The 22500-nt window shown below is 35.0% G+C and overlaps 1 protein-coding gene across 2 annotated transcripts in view; it reads right to left on the bottom strand.

The window, feature by feature from the left end:
- LOC113827855 (uncharacterized) overlaps positions 1-22500 on the bottom strand; it is a 25349-nt gene that overhangs the window by 1442 nt on the left and 1407 nt on the right. Inside the window, exons 2-15 of one of the 2 annotated variants that reach the window (XR_011399086.1) lie at positions 19961-20122; positions 18914-19018; positions 17676-17756; positions 17075-17144; positions 15237-15464; positions 14858-14970; positions 13389-13499; positions 12351-12415; positions 11929-12119; positions 11246-11439; positions 6505-6684; positions 2560-3588; positions 622-771; positions 1-487 (exon numbers count right to left, since the gene is read on the bottom strand). The exon at positions 1-487 is cut by the window's left edge and continues 1442 nt beyond it. Coding sequence is in view for 1 of the 2 variants with exons in the window: in XM_027380789.2 (XP_027236590.2) it covers positions 365-487; positions 622-771; positions 3010-3588; positions 6505-6684; positions 11246-11439; positions 11929-12119; positions 12351-12415; positions 13389-13499; positions 14858-14970; positions 15237-15464; positions 17075-17144; positions 17676-17756; positions 18914-19018; positions 19961-20119 (2349 nt within the window). In the remaining variant the exon portion in view is untranslated. The remainder of the gene's footprint in view (positions 488-621; positions 772-2559; positions 3589-6504; positions 6685-11245; positions 11440-11928; positions 12120-12350; positions 12416-13388; positions 13500-14857; positions 14971-15236; positions 15465-17074; positions 17145-17675; positions 17757-18913; positions 19019-19960; positions 20123-22500) is intronic. The other variant, XM_027380789.2, reaches the window with a different exon arrangement.

Below are 22500 nucleotides of genomic sequence, written 5' to 3'. Positions count from 1 at the left end.
TAGTGGAAATACTTTGTGAATATGTTTACCTTATCACACAAGCTTTTTCACTGTTCTCTTGTATGTACAATAATAAAAAAAAAATCTAATAATAATAAAGAGAATCATGGTAATCATAAACAATTATGTTAGTGATAATAACAATATGACAACATTAACAATAATGACAACAATAATAATAATTATTATTATCATAACAATAATAATAATAATAATAATAATAATAACAATAACAATAATAAGGATAATATAAATGATGCTAGAAAATATTTTTTAGATTTTGGCCTGAAATATGAAACAGAAAGCCTGCTTGTAAACCTTCGCATACATTCAGCTTCAACTCAGAAATATGGAATGAATATCACTAATCTGAGTTCTGTTGCGGTCTTGAACTTTCTTGTTTCATATCTTGAACTTGCTGGTTCTCTGTTTCGAGATTTTCAACACTGACAGTCCTCTCCACCTTTGAGAGGTCATCCAATCCATCCTGGAAGAATTTTTAAATATCTATGATATGATATACTTGTAACAATAAATGAAATACTCATAATAATAACAACCAATTAGTTTAATACAGTAGCATATTTCAAGTGTAAGAAAAACAAGGATTATGATCATTACCATCTGACTGAATGAAGCAACAACCAGATGGTGGTCACTGTTGGTTGGGTGGTGAGGGTTTGATCCAGATGGCTCTAAGACAACCATCTGCTGGCCTCCTATAACAATCTCACTCCCAACAACCTGGTATCCTCCACCTGGGAGATTCATCTGTGTGACATAAGTGAGAGAAAAGAAAAATTAACGTAACCTCTCTTCATGGCAAATGTTACTTCCTGAATATAAAAAAATATATTCAAAGCAAATATTCTAAACACACATGCACACGTGCACTGTTGCATGACGTCTTAAAGTTCGTATTTTTTTTCAGGAGGATTCTCTTGCAATAAAATATAATCAACTCTGGATCCGGATGACATGACCATCACATTATGAATTAATTTGACTGAGTGGTGAGTGAGTGAGTGGTGAACATATTTGTCATGGAAAAATTTGGCTGAAGACCACCATGATGTGAACATACAGTCATGAGACTTTCAGCTGAAGGCCATGGTGATAGGAATGACTTGCCACGAGCACAGAAAGCTCTTGGTGGGTGATAAGACTCACTTAGGAGGAGGCTCTAGCATTAGGATCAGGATCTTATTCCTGCCCACCATGATTGGCAGCACAGGATGAATTAGATAAAACTGAATACTATAACAACAACGACAGCAACAACAACAACAACAAAAAAATGGTAAACAGTCTATTACCGTCTTGATACAGTATATCAACTGCCATTTCTAGACATTGGAAAATGGCAAAATAGCAAAAATTGCTTATGCAGAAAAAAACAAAACAAAAAAACAATGCAAGTAAAAGTGAAAGAAGAAAAAACAATAGTTAACAAACATTTGAGTTTCAATTTTGTTTATCTGAAGACTGCTAAATTTGCTCTATCACATCAGGTTCTTTGAATAAAAAAAACATCTTGACCTCAGGAAAATACAGGAAATTATAGGAAAACACAAAAGTTATTATTAAGATTAGTTTAAGAATGGTAACACAATGAAGAATATGAAGATCAAAAACCTGAAGAAGCAATGGATAATGCTATGTGTGAAAATGTGATGAACAGAACTTATACATTACTTCAAAAGATATGATATACGTCTAAGGAAGGTTGTAGCTCTCCCAATCATTTTTATACACATTACTAAGTTTATGTTATTCATGTCATGGAAAAAAAATCTGTCCGTCACATGGAACTTCATGTCATGGAAAAAAAATCTGTCCATCACATGGAACAGGTAAGCCTAAGTGCAAAATAATGCAAACTGTACAGGAATTATGATGGTTTTCCATAGTCACACAAGTTAAAGCTAGCTTTTATAAAGAAAAGCAAGACTAACACCTGATATGCCAGTCAGAACCTACAAAACTAAAACTGATTTCATTATTGACGATTATCCTTTCACATTTTAACCCACTGGATCCAGCTACCTCACTGCCTGCAAGTGATTGAAAATCTGTGCATTAAGCTTATTTCAATGGTACCTCTTTTAGCTGGCTAGGGCTACATGAACAGTGATGTTTGGTGTCAAGTCCCTGCACCTCTATTTCTGCATATGCATTTTTTGCTTTTTGCCATTTTCCAAGTTCTATATTTGTTATTTATCAAGATGTATCAAGATGGTTGTAAACAGTTTTCCTTGCATCGACTTGATATCATCTCTCTAGATAATCTAGAACTTTATGCTATAACATTAACAATAAGTAACATTTTGTTATCCTTGTAACTTTCTAATTTTTTTGAATCATGCTACTTTCTGTAGCACATCCTGTACTACTGGTCACAGCAGGCAGGACAAGGATCCTGAGCATGGAAGTATATGCCTTCCCTCCATGACGGCACCTTCCCAGCATTTGGCCCTAATTTTTTTCATGACATCACAGTCATGTCACCTTGATGCAATGGGTTAACAGCCTGTTGAATCATAGTAGCTTTTATCATACCTTAACACCTCAGTGATGGGTACCGCTCTGGTAATCATGTATTATGTGTATTCATGTCATAACTCCCTTGCTCAGCAGAGAGGGTGGGCCAATTGTACACAGCACAAACCCTACCAGAAAGGCTAAACACTTGCATAATAACTATATTACGGAAAATTCTGGCCCCATCATGATAAGGTTAATTACATCATAAAAAATTATCTTTAACAGAATACAGGTATATCAGACAGTTTTGCTAACAAACTTTGGAAAAAAGAGACACATCCAGTATAATGATTAAAACCATTCAGAAATATATTACTATTCTAAAAGGACAAACTGAACTTCAAATGATTGGAAACACAGGAGTGTCTACAGATAAATCAAAGTAAACTGGATTCACAGAAAAGATCTAAATGATATTGTAAACGGCAGATGTAATCAAAACTAATCAATAAAAATAAGACTTACCAAAGGCATTTCTAACTCAAACTGGGTATTTCCTGCATTTTCTCTTGATCCTTCTGTTGCTGGAACCACCTTATTGTCTTGGGTAATAGTTAACTGCTCTCCTGCAGGAATCATGTGTCCCTCACTTGTAAATATCCCAAGATGTTTACTGTCAATGAAGGAAGACTGGGAACTGGCTATAACAATATTCTGGCCTTCACTTTGTACTATAGAAGATTCAGGTACAACTTCATAAGAAACGTGCTTTTCTGTCCCCGTCTTTGATTGCCCAGCATCTTTATTTTGAAGCAATTTATCAGTACCACTCAAGTTTCCATATTTAGCACTTACAGTAGCACAATCAAGTGTTCTTTCCTCAGAGTTTTGGCCATCTATGGTATCTACATATCGTAAATCTCCATCTTCAGCATATCTCATTGTGATTCCTTCATCATAAGTATCGGCAAGATGATCTCCAGAGATATTATCAACCACCTCAATCTTTACATTCTGTCTGTCTATCTCATTCTCACTATTTCTTTGGTCTGGATCCAGCTGCTTCATTCTCTTCAGACGACGCCACACTGTAGTCTTTGAGACCTGAAAAAAAAAAAGACAAGCGTTAATTCAAATTGTAATGGTAATTATGGTTACAAAATAAAGTAAAAAATTATTTGTGCAAGATTTCACTAACAAGGAGAACTGAGATAATGTATTCTAGAATTTATGAAAGTTTCACCTAGAAAATATCCTCTTCCCTAAGATAATGTTGCGTAACCTCCTCCTTCTGATGCCCAATGTGGGGTGCTCTTCCCAAGTAGGCAGGTCACACACACAGACAGGTTTTCAAGTACTGAATGCCTGACACAACTCACTATATTTGTCAGGATGCTGCACTCCTTTACTACCTGTCACACTGGGTTTGATGAGCTGCCTCTGGTAAGCGCTCGTGGCACTGAGGAATGTTTGAGGGTATGTGAAAAGACAAGTAGGTGGCAATCCACAGAGTTTATTGACAAGAACGAGCTACTCACATCCCCCCCCCCCCACAGCTTTGGCATATTATTCCACCTCTCCTCAACACAACAGGATAACACAACCACTCTTTCTTAGAGAGAACAACATAATTCAGGTTGCAGCTACAGCCACAGAACATGCCCTCATTACTGATGCCCTCTTGCAAACACTGCCAATCAGCCACACTCAGGGAGCTAATCACAGTGCCAGTCTCCCTCCTTCCTGGAGCAACCAATCACTTATCCGGTTGTGTCATAGCATTCCCATGGCCAAAAAAATGGAGACGGGTTACATAAGTAGCCGCTCGGCCTGGTGTGTAGTGTGTTTTCCGGGTGCACATGAACACTCTGTGCCTCCCCTTTGCGAAGTTATAAACTCTTAAAGCTTTTTTGCCATTTTTCAATGTCCATATTTACCTTTTGATTTGCTTTATCCAGTTGGTAATAGATTTTTTTCCTTGCACAGACTCCATATCATCTCTCTATGTAGTAAATAGAAAAAAATTAACACTTATTTTTGTTCTCTAATCTATTTTTTCATAATATTCAATTTTCCGTAATACAGCCATCACACCATGAAAAAATATGGCTTGAGATGTGGGTGACATGAACATGATATCATGAGAAATTAACCCACTAACAACGGGTGTGACGCTGTATTTGGGCCCGTGCTCTGATGCAGCAGCGGGCTGTGCCCGGTGGGCGGACAGACTCCTGGGCAGCGGGCTGCGCCCGGCTGGCAGACAGACTCCTGGGCAGCGGGCTGCGCCTAGCGGGCGAACAGACTCCTCGGCAGCTCTGCCCGCCGATTTTGTAGCCGCCCGGGATCTTTTATTTTTGGCTTCAAATTATACCAGCGTTAATGGGTTAAGCTGAGGGCCTGGGTGGTGGGAACATGCCATCATGAGAATGTCAGTTGATGGGAAGCACACTGCAAAAGGGGGAGGCATGGAGTCTTGTAACTGTATGAAATATTGTTGCTGTGACAGGTTATGGGGACATCTTGCCATGAATGCACAAAACTCTTGGACAGAGACTAGACTCAAATGGCCTTTAGGTGAGGGCTCTTGCATCATTTCCAATGGTAAACAAGGGTGGAATTTACCATCCATAAGCATGTCTGGAAGTGCTAGCCTTAGGGAGGTCACTATATCCATGAACAGGAACCTATTCTTGCCTGGCTTGACCGGTACCACAAGGCATTATTATCATGGTAGGCCATATAAAGAGCCACACTGAAAAATTTGAGTCATATCACCAAAGGTGTCAGTGCAGGTCATAACACAGATAAGAAAGACAGATGATGGAAAATCACCCACTATTTATGTAAAAAAAAAAACATATTAGCTGATCTCTTACACTTATCAAGAGTTGGAAAAGGCAATCTATTCCAAAGCTTAAAACAGTAGTAAAAATGGATCTAGAAATTGAGATGTAGACAATTGACTTGTATCAAACATCACTGAACTGAGGGTTATAGAACTTCTAGTAAATCTTGCAGATTGATGAAAAACAGGTAAAACCTTATAGAGGGGATGTGTTGCAGAGAATTTAATACTGACAAAATATAAAGAAATAACACAATCAGCACACTCAATTATTGACTGAGACTATCTGGAAAGATAATATGAAGTGGACAAGAAAAAAAAAAAAAAAAAAAATTCTGATTGTGGTATAACATAATAAATGACACACATAGACCTCTGACAATGGCAATGCACTAAAAATATCTGCCAACAGAGTAACAGCTAATAGCCTTGTAAAGAGGAGGCAAGGAGTTTCGATATCACATGAGTGTTCATGTGAACTGGGCCTACATGCCACATACCTGAGAATGTTACTGTTCGAGTAAGTATAATGCATGGATTGTGGTCCTCATGCAAGCCATGACAGACTCTGAATCAATGGTTAATGTTCAATCATCTTTTCACCATACTTACATTTGCAACACTAAGGGCTGTTTTTTTCACTTTTACTAGGATAAACTCATGTATATGTATTTTCTTCCATGAAGATATTAATTTCATCATCTTTCTATCTGAGAAGGGCATAAAGGAGTAAATAATGAGATGGAGGGAAATAGGGAGGCAGAGAGGTGGGAGGAAGGTGGAGGCAACTGTTATATTTTGTTTGGGGGCGACAGAATAGGAAAGGTTGGGAACCACTGGTTTACATGACAGTGTATGAAAACTTTACTCAGTAACTGAGAAACAAATTTTGTAGAAAATAAATTGAATTTATTTTCCACAGTTGCTCAGAAGCTGCCATGAATCACTTCTGGGCTTCAAACCGTTGTTCCATTTAAATTTCCTACTGTCACATCACAAAATCTAATTGGTATTACATACACTGGAAATGATTTCTCAAGGGCTTAGAAAAACTTTGAATACAAAAAGACTCTTTGGCCCGAAGTGTCGCATTTAGTCTTCATCATTCTGAGTATTAAATTTCATCTTAGTTTTTACATGTCAATACCTCATGTTGTCGACATGTTACTTACCTGAAACTTCTCAGATGCTCTGCCTTGAGACATGCCTTCCTCCTTGCATGCTGTGATGGCTTGTTGTAGAGAATTTTCAGAGGGTCTTCGAGGACGAATGGAACGGTTGATACATGAGGCTGGCATCTTTCCCTCTCTCACTAGTTGTTCTTTGATGCGAAATAAAGTTGTCTTTGGAATCTAGAAGGAAATATTGGGAATCTTATAATGAGATACCAATTTGGGTGGAATTCAGAAAATATCTATGACTATTCTTTACAAATTTGTCTATGATTTGTGCTATTGAAACACCTAAAACTTAATGCTAGTAATAGAACAAGCATTTAAAATGTTATAGACTATGGAGGTAATTAATTGCAGTAATATGTTAAACTACACACTACAATAAATCTTACTTCTGGAATACATTTTATACATTTAACTGAAATTTGGGCAACAATAGGTTTGTTGATATTGCATCAGCTGTGATGCAGTGTGGCACCATTTGTATTTTCAAACAGAAAATTGCTGTAAATATGTAAAAAGCAGATCAATTAATGATTGACCATTGACCTCCAAAGTCTATCTGTCATTACTGGTGTGTGATTATCTTCATCTCTATTTGACTTGGCATATTTGTCTGACTCCCAACAAAAATGTCTTTGACAGGCAGTTTTTGTCTATGACTAGGCTGAAGATTTAGGATAGGTGTGGTGTCCCATGCTTGTAGGACTGTCTTTAAAACTACAATGCATATCTACACAATTTTGAAGATAATACTGCATCAAATATAATAGGAAAAAACGTGGAAGCGCCTTTTGATCCATAAGGACTGTCATTAATTTTGTCCTTATGCATAAGGACGGTCTTTAATTTGTTCTTATGCAATTTGGAAATAAGAAAAGTTTCAAGGCCACATTTGATAAATTATCAAACGTTAATTGTGCCGTCTGCTATATTACATAAATAGTGGAACTTGCCTTTGCTACTGCTGCAATGACAATAAATGTAGGGATGCCATTTCATATTTAGACATACTAAATGTGTAATTTTAACATTATGATATAAGTAAGATTTACTGCCATATCTACCTTATCATGTTATTCCAAGAGATGATCCAAATAAAGTCTATAACGATCTATATGCTAATTCTATTATCAGCATTAACTTCCTTGAATACTTGCCCTGGTTATTAACCCACTAACACCTGTATATTTTAAGCCAAAAATAATATCTTCCAGGCAGCTACAAAATCGGCATGCGGGGCTGCCCGGAATCTGCCCACATGCGGGCCGCGGCCCACAATGTATTTGGAGCATGAACTCCGATCCAATGTCACACTGGCAGGATGCCCGGCAATGTTTATTTTTCCGGGTGTCTCATATATGTGACACCCGTCGTAAATGGGTTAACCCAATGATGCTGAGAAGGTATATATATGCCCTGTTCAGTGTGAAAGTATTACCACAAAGATGGCACCACAAGTGTTTAGCCACCAACTTGTCAGTGATTAACCCATTGGATCCGGTTATGTCACGGATATCACAGGGCCGAAAATACTGTGGCCAATATCCCGGGTGTGTGGTGTGTTGGTTGTGGAAGCAAATACTCGTGAGTTGCGACAAGACTGTGTGCCTCCCCTTTACAAAATTATTTTGCATAATTTTTTTTAGCTTTTTTGCTATTTTCCAATGTTCATATCTATTTATTGATTTGCTACATCCAGATAGTAATAGACTATTTTCCTTGCACAGACTACATATGTCACCTCTCTATGTAGTTTAAGGTAAATGTAAAGTACATGTATGTGCCTATGCATCTAATTTTCACTCAAGCATCTGACTGTATACTGTTTGGGTATAGAGAAGACCTACTGTCACTGCATTAATAAAAATTTTGAAAGAAAGAAAAAAAAAAGACAAGAAATGGGATAAAGAATTCAAGTTAAGTAGGTCTAGAATCTGAGTCCTTTGTGACTTAACATGTGTGGAGCTAACTAAGTATAAGTTTAAGTAAAAAAAAAAAAAAAAAAAAAAAAAAAAAAAAAAAAAAAAAGAAAGAAAAAACTACAGTGAACATCAGATGTAGCCAGCACATCAGATGTAGAGATTATAAGTTGTTAACAGTTTTGATTTGGATATGGGTGATGTGACCAACACAAAATTTTTTGGATGACATGAACCTGCCTTCATGGGAAAATATGGCTACAGGCTGTGTTATGAAAACTTGCCATCATGAGTAAAGGCCAGAGTGACAGAAAAGTCTTGCCAAGAGTGCACAAACCTCTTGGAAGGTGATTAAACTCATTTGGCGTTTAGAAAAGGGCTTTTGCATTTTTCCCATTTATAAATGAGTGTGGAATATAATGTCTGTGAGCTATAACTGGGAGAGTGCAAGCGCCAAGGAGGACAAGACGCCACTTCCATGCTCAACATCCTCGTCCTGGCTGCTGTGATTGGTGTCGCAGGTTGCATTACAAAATATTGAATATTACAAAAAATGACACAAATACCAAAATATTAAAAAAAATTCTTGAGCTGAAATATTTACTGTATAAGGAAAACAGTCTATTACCATCAGAATGAAGCAAATCAAAAGACAAATATGGACATTGGCAATGGCAAAAATGCTAAAAACATTTAAGCAAAATAACATCGCAAAGGCAGAGCATAGAGTCTTGTCACCAAACTCGAGTTTTCATGTGCACCTAACCTAAATGCCACATAATCTGGGGAGCAGCCAAGCCTAATGCCTCTATTTAGGTCCAAGTGATTGATGTGTTGCAACCAGATTCCAGGGTTAAAGCTATTTATAAAAACTGGTAAGGGAAACTAAAATTTCTTCAAAAAATGCTTTTTCACTAAAAATAAATACATTTAGTCAGGGATTTTGGGTCGGATTGGTCGAAAATGAGTTATGGTCTGTTTCATATTTGTATATGAGTGTAGAAATACCCACTTGAATATGAACGCCAGCGATTTTCACCTTTCCACACTCTCGCTTTACAGGAGCAAAAATGATGCATTGTATAATAACATTACCTATTGAAATTGATCACAGGAAGATAAAAGTGTCTTATTACAACAATTTTTTTCCCAAAGTGAAAAATTTATTATAGGAAAAACGAAGAAAAATAGAAAATCCTTATGCGACTTTTCAAATTTCTTTCCCATAAAATAGAATAGATATGATCGATTTTAACATATTCATCATACAAGTATGATGAATGTCACGAATTCCCCCCCTCCCTTGGGGGCGGCAGCAGAATTCATGACATATTCATGGGGGGTAAATTACCATATAGCTAATTCATGGGGGGTAAATTACCATATAGCTAATTTGTGTAAATCACCAAAGCCAAAACTATGACCAAGCACAAAACTTATAATTAGAAGAGCTGTTACAGGTACAGAACACAAATCTTTAATGTCTTAGTAACAAGAGTTTTGATACAATAACACACCATAATTAATATACAAAAATCGTGTCATGCCTATGATATAGCAGTAACCATTACTGCTATCTGGTAAAAGGTGGAGATTATAAATACTGCATTATCTTGTTAGTAACCACAATGATTTATGGCACCTTATCTTATTTTCTATGATGGTGATTACAATATTTATGAGGCATATACTTTTCATAAAGATAGTCAGTGTATAATTAGTTTATATCAACAACTTTTTATTTCCTGTTTCTTACACTGTGATCACTAATGAAATACTGCAATTTGCTTCTACCGAGCAAGAGCAAGATACCAGAATTAGCCTAAAATTTACAGGCTTCTTTTATGCCTCTTGAATTTTTCAAAAATTCATTAACCCATTAACGACAGGTGTCCCACATATGAGACACCCGTAAAAATAAACATTGCCGGGCGTCCTGCCAGTGTGACACTGTATTGGGGCTCGCGCTCCGACGCAGCAGCGGGCAGTGGCCGGCAGGTAGGCAGACTCCGGGGCAGCCCTACCTGCCGATATTGTTGACGCCTGGAACCTTTTATTTACGGCTTCAAAATATACCGGTACTAATGGGTTAAAGTACACTACTGGATGCTTTAGTGTGCTGTATGTATCTGAAATATTAATTTTCTGGGTTATCAAATTAAGCCCTTGAAATATCAATGGCTAATATTTGTCTTCCTGGAACTTCAAAAATCAATTCCTAATTTTGGCTGCTGGAAAGATTGAAAGGGTAAATCTGTTTTTAAGACTCCCAAACACTCAATTGTGGATCAATTATGCTTAATTACTAATCTATTAGCATAATCTAAGAATGTAGAATCATCACTGTATTAAAAATAATACTAAGTATTTTTTCATATATACATCTAATACTTGACATTATTCATTTCAAACAGGAGCAATATTACTGATGTGCCAAGAATTTACATTTTTACAACTATTATAGTATTTTTGCATAATGAACTATAGATAACTCTGTTATCTAGAATCATAATCATATGATACTTTGCAAGCAGATTTTGATCACAAACTTCTGAGAGCACTCCTAAATACTTCTCTCTCTTTTTTTTTAAAATTTAGATAAAGCTTTTATCTATACAGAATTCATTAATAGATAAAAGCTTTCAATGTTGGAGCTGATGTAGCCAAGCCAACCATGAATTCTGACATGGCCCGCTAACTGTAGACCACTATATTACATGGTAATAGATATTTGATAAGCACAATTAGTGTTATGGCAAGCTACAAATGAAGTTCATAATCCTTATTCTAAATACATCTGTACCCTGGGAAAGTACCTTTGTATCTTTGACAATGGTGGAGAGTGGCCGTCCACCGAGCAGCATTTGCCGTGCTTGGTCTATGTCGTCAGGGGAATAGTTGTAGCAACGACGGGCTTCTCCTCTTAGCACACCCTCTCTCTGACACCGCCTCCAAAGCACTGATTTAGGGATATTATACTCCCGAGCTACTTTCATGTAGCTTGATCCTCCTGTCGGATATTGCAAAATTATGACATTCCTTTTCAATTTTCAGTGCTGAAATATGTCTACTTATATAGAGTTAAGTGGGCACTTCAATGTATATAGTTTAATTGGTGATATCAAATAGCAAGAAAGAAAAGGCGAAAGGAAAGAGAGAGAGATAATAATATCAATTCACTGAACCTGAGTGCAATAAAAGTATTTATCCTTTGGTTTTCAATACTGTCTAGGTTAATATAATATGTTTAGGTCTTTACTGAAATACTCAAAAGTTAGGACCTTAAATTTTTTTCATAAAAAAAAAAAAATCTATATATAGCATCTGTTATGATAAAAAACTGAAGCATGCAATACTTATACTTCAAATTTGTGAAATACACATGATATTGTGATAGGAAAATATTTTAAAAAATGGAAAGAAAGGAAGAAAGAAAAATTACATCACAGAATTTACTATAAATTTTTCATATGAAAAAATAAATAAAAGTGAATATTACCTTTTACTGCTTGCTTAGCTGCTTCTAGTGTCTCATTATCATAATCCAGGTTTCGTTGCTGAACTGAAATTCCTGCCATCCGTGCATTTACAGAGAGAGTGGAATGCGGAACACCATATCTCTCAGCAATCTCACGCAGTGTTCCCATACCTGAACGCACATCTTCTATTGCTCTCTGAAGATCTTCTGGCCTGTTGATGGTTGATTAAACCTCATTAATGCTAATTCATATATACATTAAATCATCTATGTCAGAAAATCCATCATACATAAAAGAAATTAACTGAAATATGGAAAGATGCGTTTTTCAATTATCGTATCAATAAAGTAACTTGTTTTGTCATTATAAAACAACTCTGACATTAGGCTATAAAAAATTCAACTTTACTAATCATTTGTTTTAATGAAGAAATGTTACTCACCCATATCTTGCTAACTTGTATATCACTTTCCGCCTCTTTTTAGATGCAGAATAATCTTGCCCTTCCTATTGGAAAATTAGCTGTTACTTGTATTCAACCAGAGAATTTTGTTCTTAGAATCTCACAAAATTATATCACATGACAATGTAATCTCTTCAGTATAAAAATGTACTGGAACATATACTACTTGTGGACATTTACTGAATGTGCTTATTAGAGTCAAAACCTGAATGTCCTCTAAATTAAATCACAGTAGCTATACAAACTGCATAATAATTATTTAATGGCAATCAGCCTTTAAACCCTTGGATCGAGTGATGTTACTGACACGTTATGGAAAAAATTTAGCTGAGGGCTCAGTGACAGGCACATGTCTTCATGGAAATTTTTTTTCTGAGGATTGAGGTGATGGGAATGTTCCATGATGACATATTTGGCTGAATGCCAGAGTAACGGTAATGCCTCACCATAAGTGCACACAGCTCTCAGAGGAAGATTAGACTCAGCTGGAATTTAGGAAGGGGCTCTTGGTAAATGAGGATGGAATGTACCATTCCTGGAAGAGTGCCAGTCCCAGGGAGGACATTATTTTCATGCTCAGGATCATATTTCTGCCAGCAGTGACTGGTGGTGCAGTATGTTATATAAAATTGAATAATACAAAAATATTTAGAAATTAAACAAATAACAAAATGTTGCTTATTGTTATTGTTATTGAACAGCATTGTAGACTAACGAGGGAATTCATATGGAGTCTATGTATGGAAAATAGAATATTACCACCTTGATACAGCATATCAAATAACTAGTATAGACCTTAGAAAATGGCAGAAAAGCAAATCATGTTGCTAAAGAAATCAAGATAATAACACTGGAAAGGGGAGGCAAAGAGTCTTGACACCGAACATAAGTGTTATTATGTCACAGCCCTAGGAGAACTGCCACTCAAGCAAGCTCCATACCTGGACTTTGGGCCATGTGCTGGCAGTGAGGCACCCGGATCCAACAGGTTAAAGGTGATGACTATTGTCTACAAACCTGTAAACACAATGAATCATCTGCAGAAGCATGGTGATCATCTCCAGCTCTCTCACTATGGATGTAGTCACCACTAAACAGCACCTCACCCACAGTTCCATTCTCACTCAGCTAAAGGAAAGTAAGTTAGATTGTTTTACAAGTGATTAAAAAAAAAAAAAAAAAAAAAAAAAAAAAAAAAAAAAAAAAAAAAAAAAAAAAAAAAAAAAAATATATATATATATATATATATATATATATATATATATATATATATAGTATGCAATACAAATAAATTTTTTGATAAATTTAATATCCTTCTCCCTCTTCAATACTATACTATACCAGGGATTTAACAATGAACCAGTTTATAGAAAAAAATCAAAACGAAAGGCTAATCAGATTTACAAAACCAATTTTTAGGACAATAATGTAAAAAATACTATCCTGCTTGTTGAGCAAATTTGTGATATTGTGATTGAATAATAATAGAGAAACTGAAGTATCTTTATCACTTCTGTTAAATAGTGGCTCAAGATATTAAAAAGCCCTGGTTTCCAGTGCTCTCTTACTCTGAAATGTATCCAAACTACAACCAGTTTCCCCTCCTTATTAGAAATTTGATATCATTTAAGATTTATCTTATCATATAAACAATTCTGCTGTATCACTTCATCAGTTCTTCCAAAATTGTAAATTCTTGTCTCAAACTTACATAAATTTCATAAAATGGGATATCATATAGAAGGGGAAATTGAAAAAAAAAAAAAAAAAGGACCCAAATGATGTTGTGGCCATGTCATGGAAAAACTTGATTCGAGGGGCGGGTGATGTGAACATGCTGTCATTGAGCAAAATGCCCATGGGCCGGATGACGTGACATTGCCATCACGAGCGAAGGCCAGGGTCACAGAAAAGACTCGCCCTGAGTGCACAAACCTCTTGGAGTGTGATTTGACTCATTTGGCACTTAGAAGGGTGTTTTAGCATTATTCCCAGTGACTGGAAGAGTGCTGGCTCCAGGGAAGACGCCATTTCCATGCTATGCACCATATTCCTAGCCGTTGTGATAGGCAGCACAGGTTGTATTACGCAAAATTGAAAATTACGAAAAAATGAGATGACACAAATAGCCCAATGTTCCATTTTTTTTTCTTTTCTTGCACTGTTATTTACTACATAGAGAGATGATGAGTCAGTGTAAGGGAAATAAGCTATTATCATCAGGATAAAGCAAATCAAAAGACAAATATAGACATTGGAAAATGGTGATAAAGCTAAAAAAATTAACATAAAATAACTTTGCAAAGGAGAAGCACAGAGCCTTGTCACTGCTCATGGGTGTTTGTGTGTGCCCAGGCTACACACTGCATGCCCAGGATGTTGGCTACTTACTTAACCCACTGCCTGTGTTTTCGGCACCATGATTCCCGTGACACAACCGGATTCGACAGGATAATGAATAAACAAAAATGTTGTAAATCTCTCACCTTAACTATCTGTGTGTGAGTCAGATCATCAACTGTAGACAACTGAATATCTTCTGGCTGAATGAGCACGTGTTCATCTTCATCTTCAACCTCACCCTTTGCAATTTCCACTCCTATACAGATAAAAAAATTTTAATTACCAATATTAATGCATTAAATATCACTAAATAATCATATCAATGACAAGAAATTCAAAAATTACCAAATGTATGGTTAACCCATTAGCGACAGGTGTCCCATATATGAGACTCCCGTGTGTCTCCCGCCAGTGTGACGCTGTATCATGGCTTGCGCTCCGACGCAGCAGCCCAGAATATTTCATATATAATTTTCTAAAACAATTTGACCCAAAAGAATGAATAAAGAGAAAAAAACATACTCCTAGCAACTGCAGCCTCCATCTTTTCTGATTCAGGGTGTTCTGAGTGCTGAATCTGAATAGTAGATACTGGCTGAACATCTGCTGAATTCTGGGTCATCACTGTGATGGGGTTGTGGGTGTTGACTGACTGCTGCTGTGTATTGCTGGTGACTGTTGGCTCATGTTCTGCAGCAGTTACTTCAAACTCTACCAACCCTTCATCTTCATGGTGCATGTCCAGGTGCTCTGCAGGATATATAATTATCCAGGTTTAGTTACCAAACAGATTCTATTTTGCAATGCAAAAATATGGATGCATGCATGCATATGTGTACACACACACACACACACACACTATATATATATATATATATATATATATACATATATATATATATATATATATATACATATATATATATATATATATATATATATATATATATATATATATATATATATATATATATATATATATATATATATATATATATATATATATATATATATATATATATATATATATATATATATATATATATATATATATATATATATATATACACATACCTTGGAATAATCATAACCAAAAACTCAATGCCAGATGATAATATAAATGAAAAGGTCCATACAATGCTAGTATTGATTGCAAACTCCTATATAACATGAATATCAACCATCATAAAACCTAAACTAGAGTACAGTGCAGTGGCATCGAACCCATACATAAAAGAGGATATTGACAAATTGGAAAGAGTTCAAAGTGCAGCCATGAAATAGGCACCAACTATTAAGAAATATGAACAATGAAGACAGACAGAGAGAATAAGGATCTACTACTTTGGATGAAAGAGGGAAAAGGAATGACATCATCATGTAAAACTCGGCTAAAGCAGGAGAAATACTAGAAAAAGATGACTTTTAATTTTGAACACAAGAACAATGAAAGGACACAATAAAGAGTTGGAAGTAAAAAAAGGTGATTAGGATATGAAAAAGTATAGTTTCCCAAACAAAACTGTTAAAGCAAAGAACAGCTTCCCTAATAATTTTGTATGTACCAAAAAATGTGCATCTGCATAACTGCAGATGGGAATCCCTATTAAAAATAAAAGAGGATTATGATTTCAAAAGTGTAAACTTTCTTGTCAGTAACTAATAGTTTCTCTCAGAATAATTGAAATGGTTGCTATTCTTTACAGAACTTGCTATTCTCAGAAAAAAATACATATCTACAGAAAATGTTACTAATTACAGTACCTTTATAGCAAACTATCTCTTCCTGCACTACTAATCCTAATAGCGCCATATTGGTGAGGCACTAGCTACCTGACTTTGCCCGAGTTGTCACTAACTAAACAAATATAGGCCATGGAACTGATTTCTGCATATTCAAATAATATGTGAAAATATGTTTCACTGCACTAAATGTGAAAGGATGTATTTTTTTTTGAAATGCGGTAAATCTTCAAGACAAATTATGCTGATTTTATTGTGCAGGTATAAACTTTGCAAATTTGTTATATAAAAATAGAGGTTCAAAATGACAAAAACAGATTTGTCAAGTTCTAGATATTAATTTCCTGGAAAAAACAAAAAAACAAAAAAACTCTGATCTCAAGTGACGGAAATCATGGTCTAAGGAAGGTCAGGAAAATGTCTATCTCTGTTTAAAAAAAATAAAGATAGAAAGGTAAGAATAAAAGAGGCAGAAAGTAAAGGAAATAAAGTAACACAAAAAAGATAAAAAAAGAAAATTAAAGACTAAGAATGATAATAATGAAATTTTTAATAAAAGTGGTACATTTACTTCAATAACAATAATTTCTACTGTTGATATTCCCTGGAAACTTTACCTTGATTCCCAGCTTCATGTGCAGTTGCAACCTTTCCTCCAGACCCTGCAATGACAGTGTCCAGCTGAGCCTGTTAAAATAAAACTTGCTACTTTACACTGCAATGGATATTAAAATACATTACAGTACATTAAAAGTGCTGTTAAAATATCCTTAAATATGCAAAAAAAATATTAAAACAAAAATGAAATACATCCACATTTAGAAAGCAATAAACATATATGTTTGAAGAAATTAGGAATGTCACAATTTCAATAAATATATTTTCTATATATCAAAGTTATTCTAATAAAATGAGTTATTTGAACATTATGCATTATAAAGTTATTCTTGTGTGGCTTTATATGAGAGTTATCACAATCAAAATGAAGATTGCAACTGTAGATATATACATAAAATTAACTGTAGAAAACTTAAATATAACGTGAATATTAAAAAATTCATTACATATAACATGAATATCAAAAATTTCTTCACATATAACATGAATATTAAAAATTTCATTACATATAACATAAATATTAAAAATCTCATATCTTGCCAAGAGGTGACACGACAGCAATTTCAGAATGATACATTTGAACCAAAGCAGAATACTCACAGGTAATTCAATAAGACCTTTCACTTTCAGCATCTTTGCAAGCTCAATGACATGGGGTAGAAGCTCTGCTGGAACATTAACCTGGAAGACATATTTAGTCACTGACAGTAATATTTGCAAAAGAGGTTTATGACACAAAGCCACAAAAGATCAGTTTCCTAAACAAAAAACATGATGTCATACAATCATTATGCAGTGAATAAGCCATAAATCATGAGGTGATGTACATAGAGGAAACTCTATTTTCAGTGATTCCCTTACTATGAAAAGATGAAATTCAATCTCCATAACTAGTTAAAGTCTGCCTTTAACATATGTGGATGTGACTTTCCATTCTTTTAACCTTATCATATATCAATAGATAATTGAGAAAAAAATCTGTCATATATTCTTTTCAGTAATAATCATCTGACAATGATTAAGATTATAAAGACAATAATGACAACAATAATAATGATTATAATCACCATCATATTGATAATTAAAAATAACTGATATAAAATCACGTATAACCATTTTGCCTGCTTACCAAGAACCTATAAGGGCATTGCAAAAATCGTGAATCAGAATGGTAAATCCAATAGCAATGCTGTACAGGCATATGAAACAATGTTTTGCTTGGTTTATTATCTTAAGGAAATTGACATTGTAGTTTTGAAGAAATACAATTCATATCTATCAGTACTGTTTTACAGACAGTAGACCCAGTTCATGATTTCCTGGATCATGTTTATTTCCAAGAGGACAGCTACGTCGCAAAGTCCATAAATTACCAAAAGGGTATTGGACAGCAGAGTCAGGATCATGGGAAAAAATTGTGTAAAATTGATGACGTGTTGACTAGAAATCCTAAGATTGAAACGGCTCACAACTAAGTATGGATGATGGTACACTTAGACATTGGCAATAAGCTCTTCTGTGGTACTGACTGGACAATAGTTATCAGGATCAGTCCTTTCTGTTATGTTATGGTTAATCTATACACACATTTCATTGCTGTGAAGTAGTGCAATAATAATAATAATAATGATAATAATGATAGTAATAACTATGACAATAATAATACAAACAACAACAATTATTTCTACTATCTAGATTCATACTACTACTACTATTAATATTGTTCTATTAGTACTAACATATGTGAATGGCTATTACTAACATCAATCACAAAAGACAGAATATTACCACTCTTATTAATAACAAAACTGATTATAAAATCAAGAAACAAGTCTCACCTGGCCTCGGTACATGTAAGCAACAATGACCTGCAAAGCATCAAAGTTGACTCCAGGAAACACGACCACCATAGGCCGCTCTTCGCTGACCTCTTCCAACATTTTCTGCATTGAAATACAACTATTGTTGAGTATTTACACTAAGAATATAAAATGACCATATATTTTCTTCAACATTATTTGAACATATATATATAACATTATTTGGCATACAATATCATTAATAATAGAGGAATATCCCATCCTAAATAAAAGCGGGTCATTATATCCTTCAGTTAAATATACTACTTTTGCATCCATATAAAGTAAACAAAAATATACACATTTGAAATTTATTTTTTTTTTGGTTATGCTAGCAACTAGTTAACAACTAGATATTAGTTTAAAAAAAGAATGGAACTAATTCAATTATTTATGTAGGAATTATATCACAAAGCTTTGAAAAGTGTTAACAATTATATTTTTCCCCATAAAAAGTACAGACATTTTTTAATGAAAAAACACGAGCATATCACATTTTATAAAAGTTAGGACTATAGAAATGCTGAATAATATATATATAATGAAAATATACTCTGAACAAAAACAAATCATTTTGCAAGGTACTATCAAAAAAAAATGGTGTAGCATATTCAATGATATATTCAAATATTATAATCTCAGCATTTGTAAGCAATTGAGGTAAACTTTACATCCACTTAACTCATTGCTAACAGACATTTTATACCCCATAGTGGACCATGTACCAGGTGCCATGTGCTGTCATTTGCTCAAGGACAAAATTAGAAGCATGGAAAATATATAATTTCCCCTTTCTATAATTTTTGTTGCAATATAAATGTTTGCCCAGTCAATGAAAGTGACTTTTACCCTACTCTTGAGGGGCTGTAGCTCATTAATCACAACAGTACTGGCAAAGAATCTAGTCAAGTATGCACATGCCATTTATCAGCAAGGTGTTAATAAAAATTACATTACCACTGTCATTATTGACACTGTGTAAATATAATATGGAAATAGGTAATAAAGAAAAGCTGAAACACTTACTTTGAAAAATGGACTAAAAAATGCTAATATTATCCGATGAGCTTTGATGCTACGGGGTCCCACAGTGATGGTCACGTCTGTGAGTGTGGCTCCGGCCAAAAAATGTGGCAATTGACGCCCCACATGTTCTCCCCAATTCTGCCACAAGACTACAACCATGATCTGTGAAGAAAATATTTGCCTTAGTCTAATTACATCTATATATTTCTTTTTTCTTCTTCCTCTTTTCTTTTTTTCTATCTTTTTCTTTCTTACTTTTTTCTTTTTTTCTTTTTTTTCTTTCTTTTTATTATTATTATTTTTCTTAAACATCAATATCAATGTTTGGGTATTTACACTTAAATGTACCGGAAAAATGTTTACTACAATCTAAACAATTTTACAACCCTGTGACAAATTCATAATAATGGTCAAAGATGTGCTTTCTGCTACCATGGTTTGACATACATGCCATGTCCACTGTGATTTTAGTTTAATAACTGTGCCTGTACACAGATGGATCCACATGACTTTGGTTATTACAGAGTCAATTCCTACCTGATCTCACCTGTTTCCTTTGATTTTTGGAAAGATTCCTATGAATTTTTTATTGCAATTAGCACTTTAATAATAATCAAAATGTTAGTTAGAACAATAAGAATATAACTATCAATACCAGTAGAAAGAAAAATCTGGAAAATCCAAAGAATGGGGATAACAAGTGAGATCATGTAAGGCCTACTAACACATTTCTTGGTGTCTGAGCACTTGTGAAGCCATCTGTATGCAACACAATTCACAAACAATTGCAGTGAACAGTACAAGAATCTGAGTGTAAAGGGTTAAGGAGAGTAATAAAAAAAGTCCTAGCTGTGACCAACTTCTCATATCAGTTTTCAGTTTTTTTGAGAAAAGGAAATTAGATGAATTTTTCAGATCTCCATGTGATGGTCAATGAAATTACCAATTGAATTGGTAATTCTATACCTAGAACCATATCCAGCAATTGCTGTGGCCTCCATGCCTTTGAAGCTCTGGCAAAGGCTATTAAACCTCCACCATTTATTCAAGAGAAAAAGATAGTCCTGGTTTCTTTTTATGTTAGCAAATTACCAGGTGATCCACAAGATTTATCTCTACTCTATTTGAGTAACTACAACACTTCACAAATCTATTTGAATGAGCACCAAGAATATTAGGGCAAAATATTGCATTATCCTATCCTTGTATCAGCGGATTGGAAGTGCCCCTGATCATAATAACAAAATTAATTTTGTGAGATGGATACAAATGTGAACACTGGATTTTAAAAAATCTAAAAAAAATGCTTCATACCCTAATAATACAAAAAGGAGTGAAGCAAATAGTAAAATCAGAGGAAAGTGGACTAAAGCAATAATGTACTAATGATGTATTTCTGAATTCCTGTTAGTGAATGGCTATATGATGCAATGAAATGTGCAAGTGCAACAACAAGATAATATAGTGGTGAGAATTTATTGGTCCTCAATAGTATAATAGAACAATATCTTTGGTATAGTTTCAGTTTCACACAGCCATGTGGTAAAAAACAAATTTTGCCTTTCACAGAAGAATGACAGAAATTAAGACACTTTTCCTATGTTATTTCTTATGCAAGAAATAACATGGAGGTACAGATACACTCACCAGAGGCTAAATCCCCAACTCTATGTCACAAAATTTATTCAATAATTTAAACTGCCATAACTGTGTGACTGCCAACAGGGAGGGTTGATGGGGGACTCTGCCTCCCAACACCCCTCTGAGAAATACTGTCTTCACTTCGGTATGCATGGCAAGATAGAGATGAAACTTGGGAGCAATGAGTGGTCTCAGGCTGTGAGCATTACTGTTCGTGTCTGCAGAATATTTCTTGCACCAGAAGCTACAACTTCTACAAAAATAAAATCTCCAATTTGCTCAACCTTCATGTATCCATACCGTAAAGATTAATCCAAGTTGATAGTAAGGAAATTGTACAACATATACTTTGGTATACATTTACAGGAAAATCTAATGAAGCTGTCAGAAAGAAAGGGAAAAAAACACATTTTCTGATACATGGAATAATCAATGCAGGTTAAGAATAACATCTGAAATGAAAACAATTCATGAAAATTGTTTGTGGAGAGCGTCCATGATAGTTGCAAATGATTGCAAATTATTGTGCAAAAACACTCCAAACCCCCTCATCCTTGGCCCCAATAGCAAGGGAGGGCATGAAAGAAACCACAAAGAATCATCCATGTAGAGAGCATATGACCAGCATGCAAGAGGGCCTGATGCCAAGGCTATCTGAATCTTTCTCCTGCCATGAATATGTGGAGGACACTTTGTTTTTCTGGGTTGGCATTGGGGGGCTGCAGCCTCCGATGGAGGGTGGGGTGGGGGGATGGGGGGATCACAGGGGGCAGAGCCCTGCATTTGACAATATAGTGACGTATTCTGTAAATATTATACATATTCGATCCTACAATTTCCCTAGTACCTTTCTTGCCCTACCTGCTGTCAGGGCCAAGACTGTTGCTAAATGGGGGGTT

The sequence above is a fragment of the Penaeus vannamei genome, chromosome 15 (genome assembly GCF_042767895.1).
Source record: "Penaeus vannamei isolate JL-2024 chromosome 15, ASM4276789v1, whole genome shotgun sequence".
Classification (NCBI taxonomy): domain Eukaryota; kingdom Metazoa; phylum Arthropoda; class Malacostraca; order Decapoda; family Penaeidae; genus Penaeus; species Penaeus vannamei.
The sequence above is the reverse complement of the archived record's forward strand: the minus strand, read 5'-3'. Positions and strand labels throughout refer to the sequence as shown.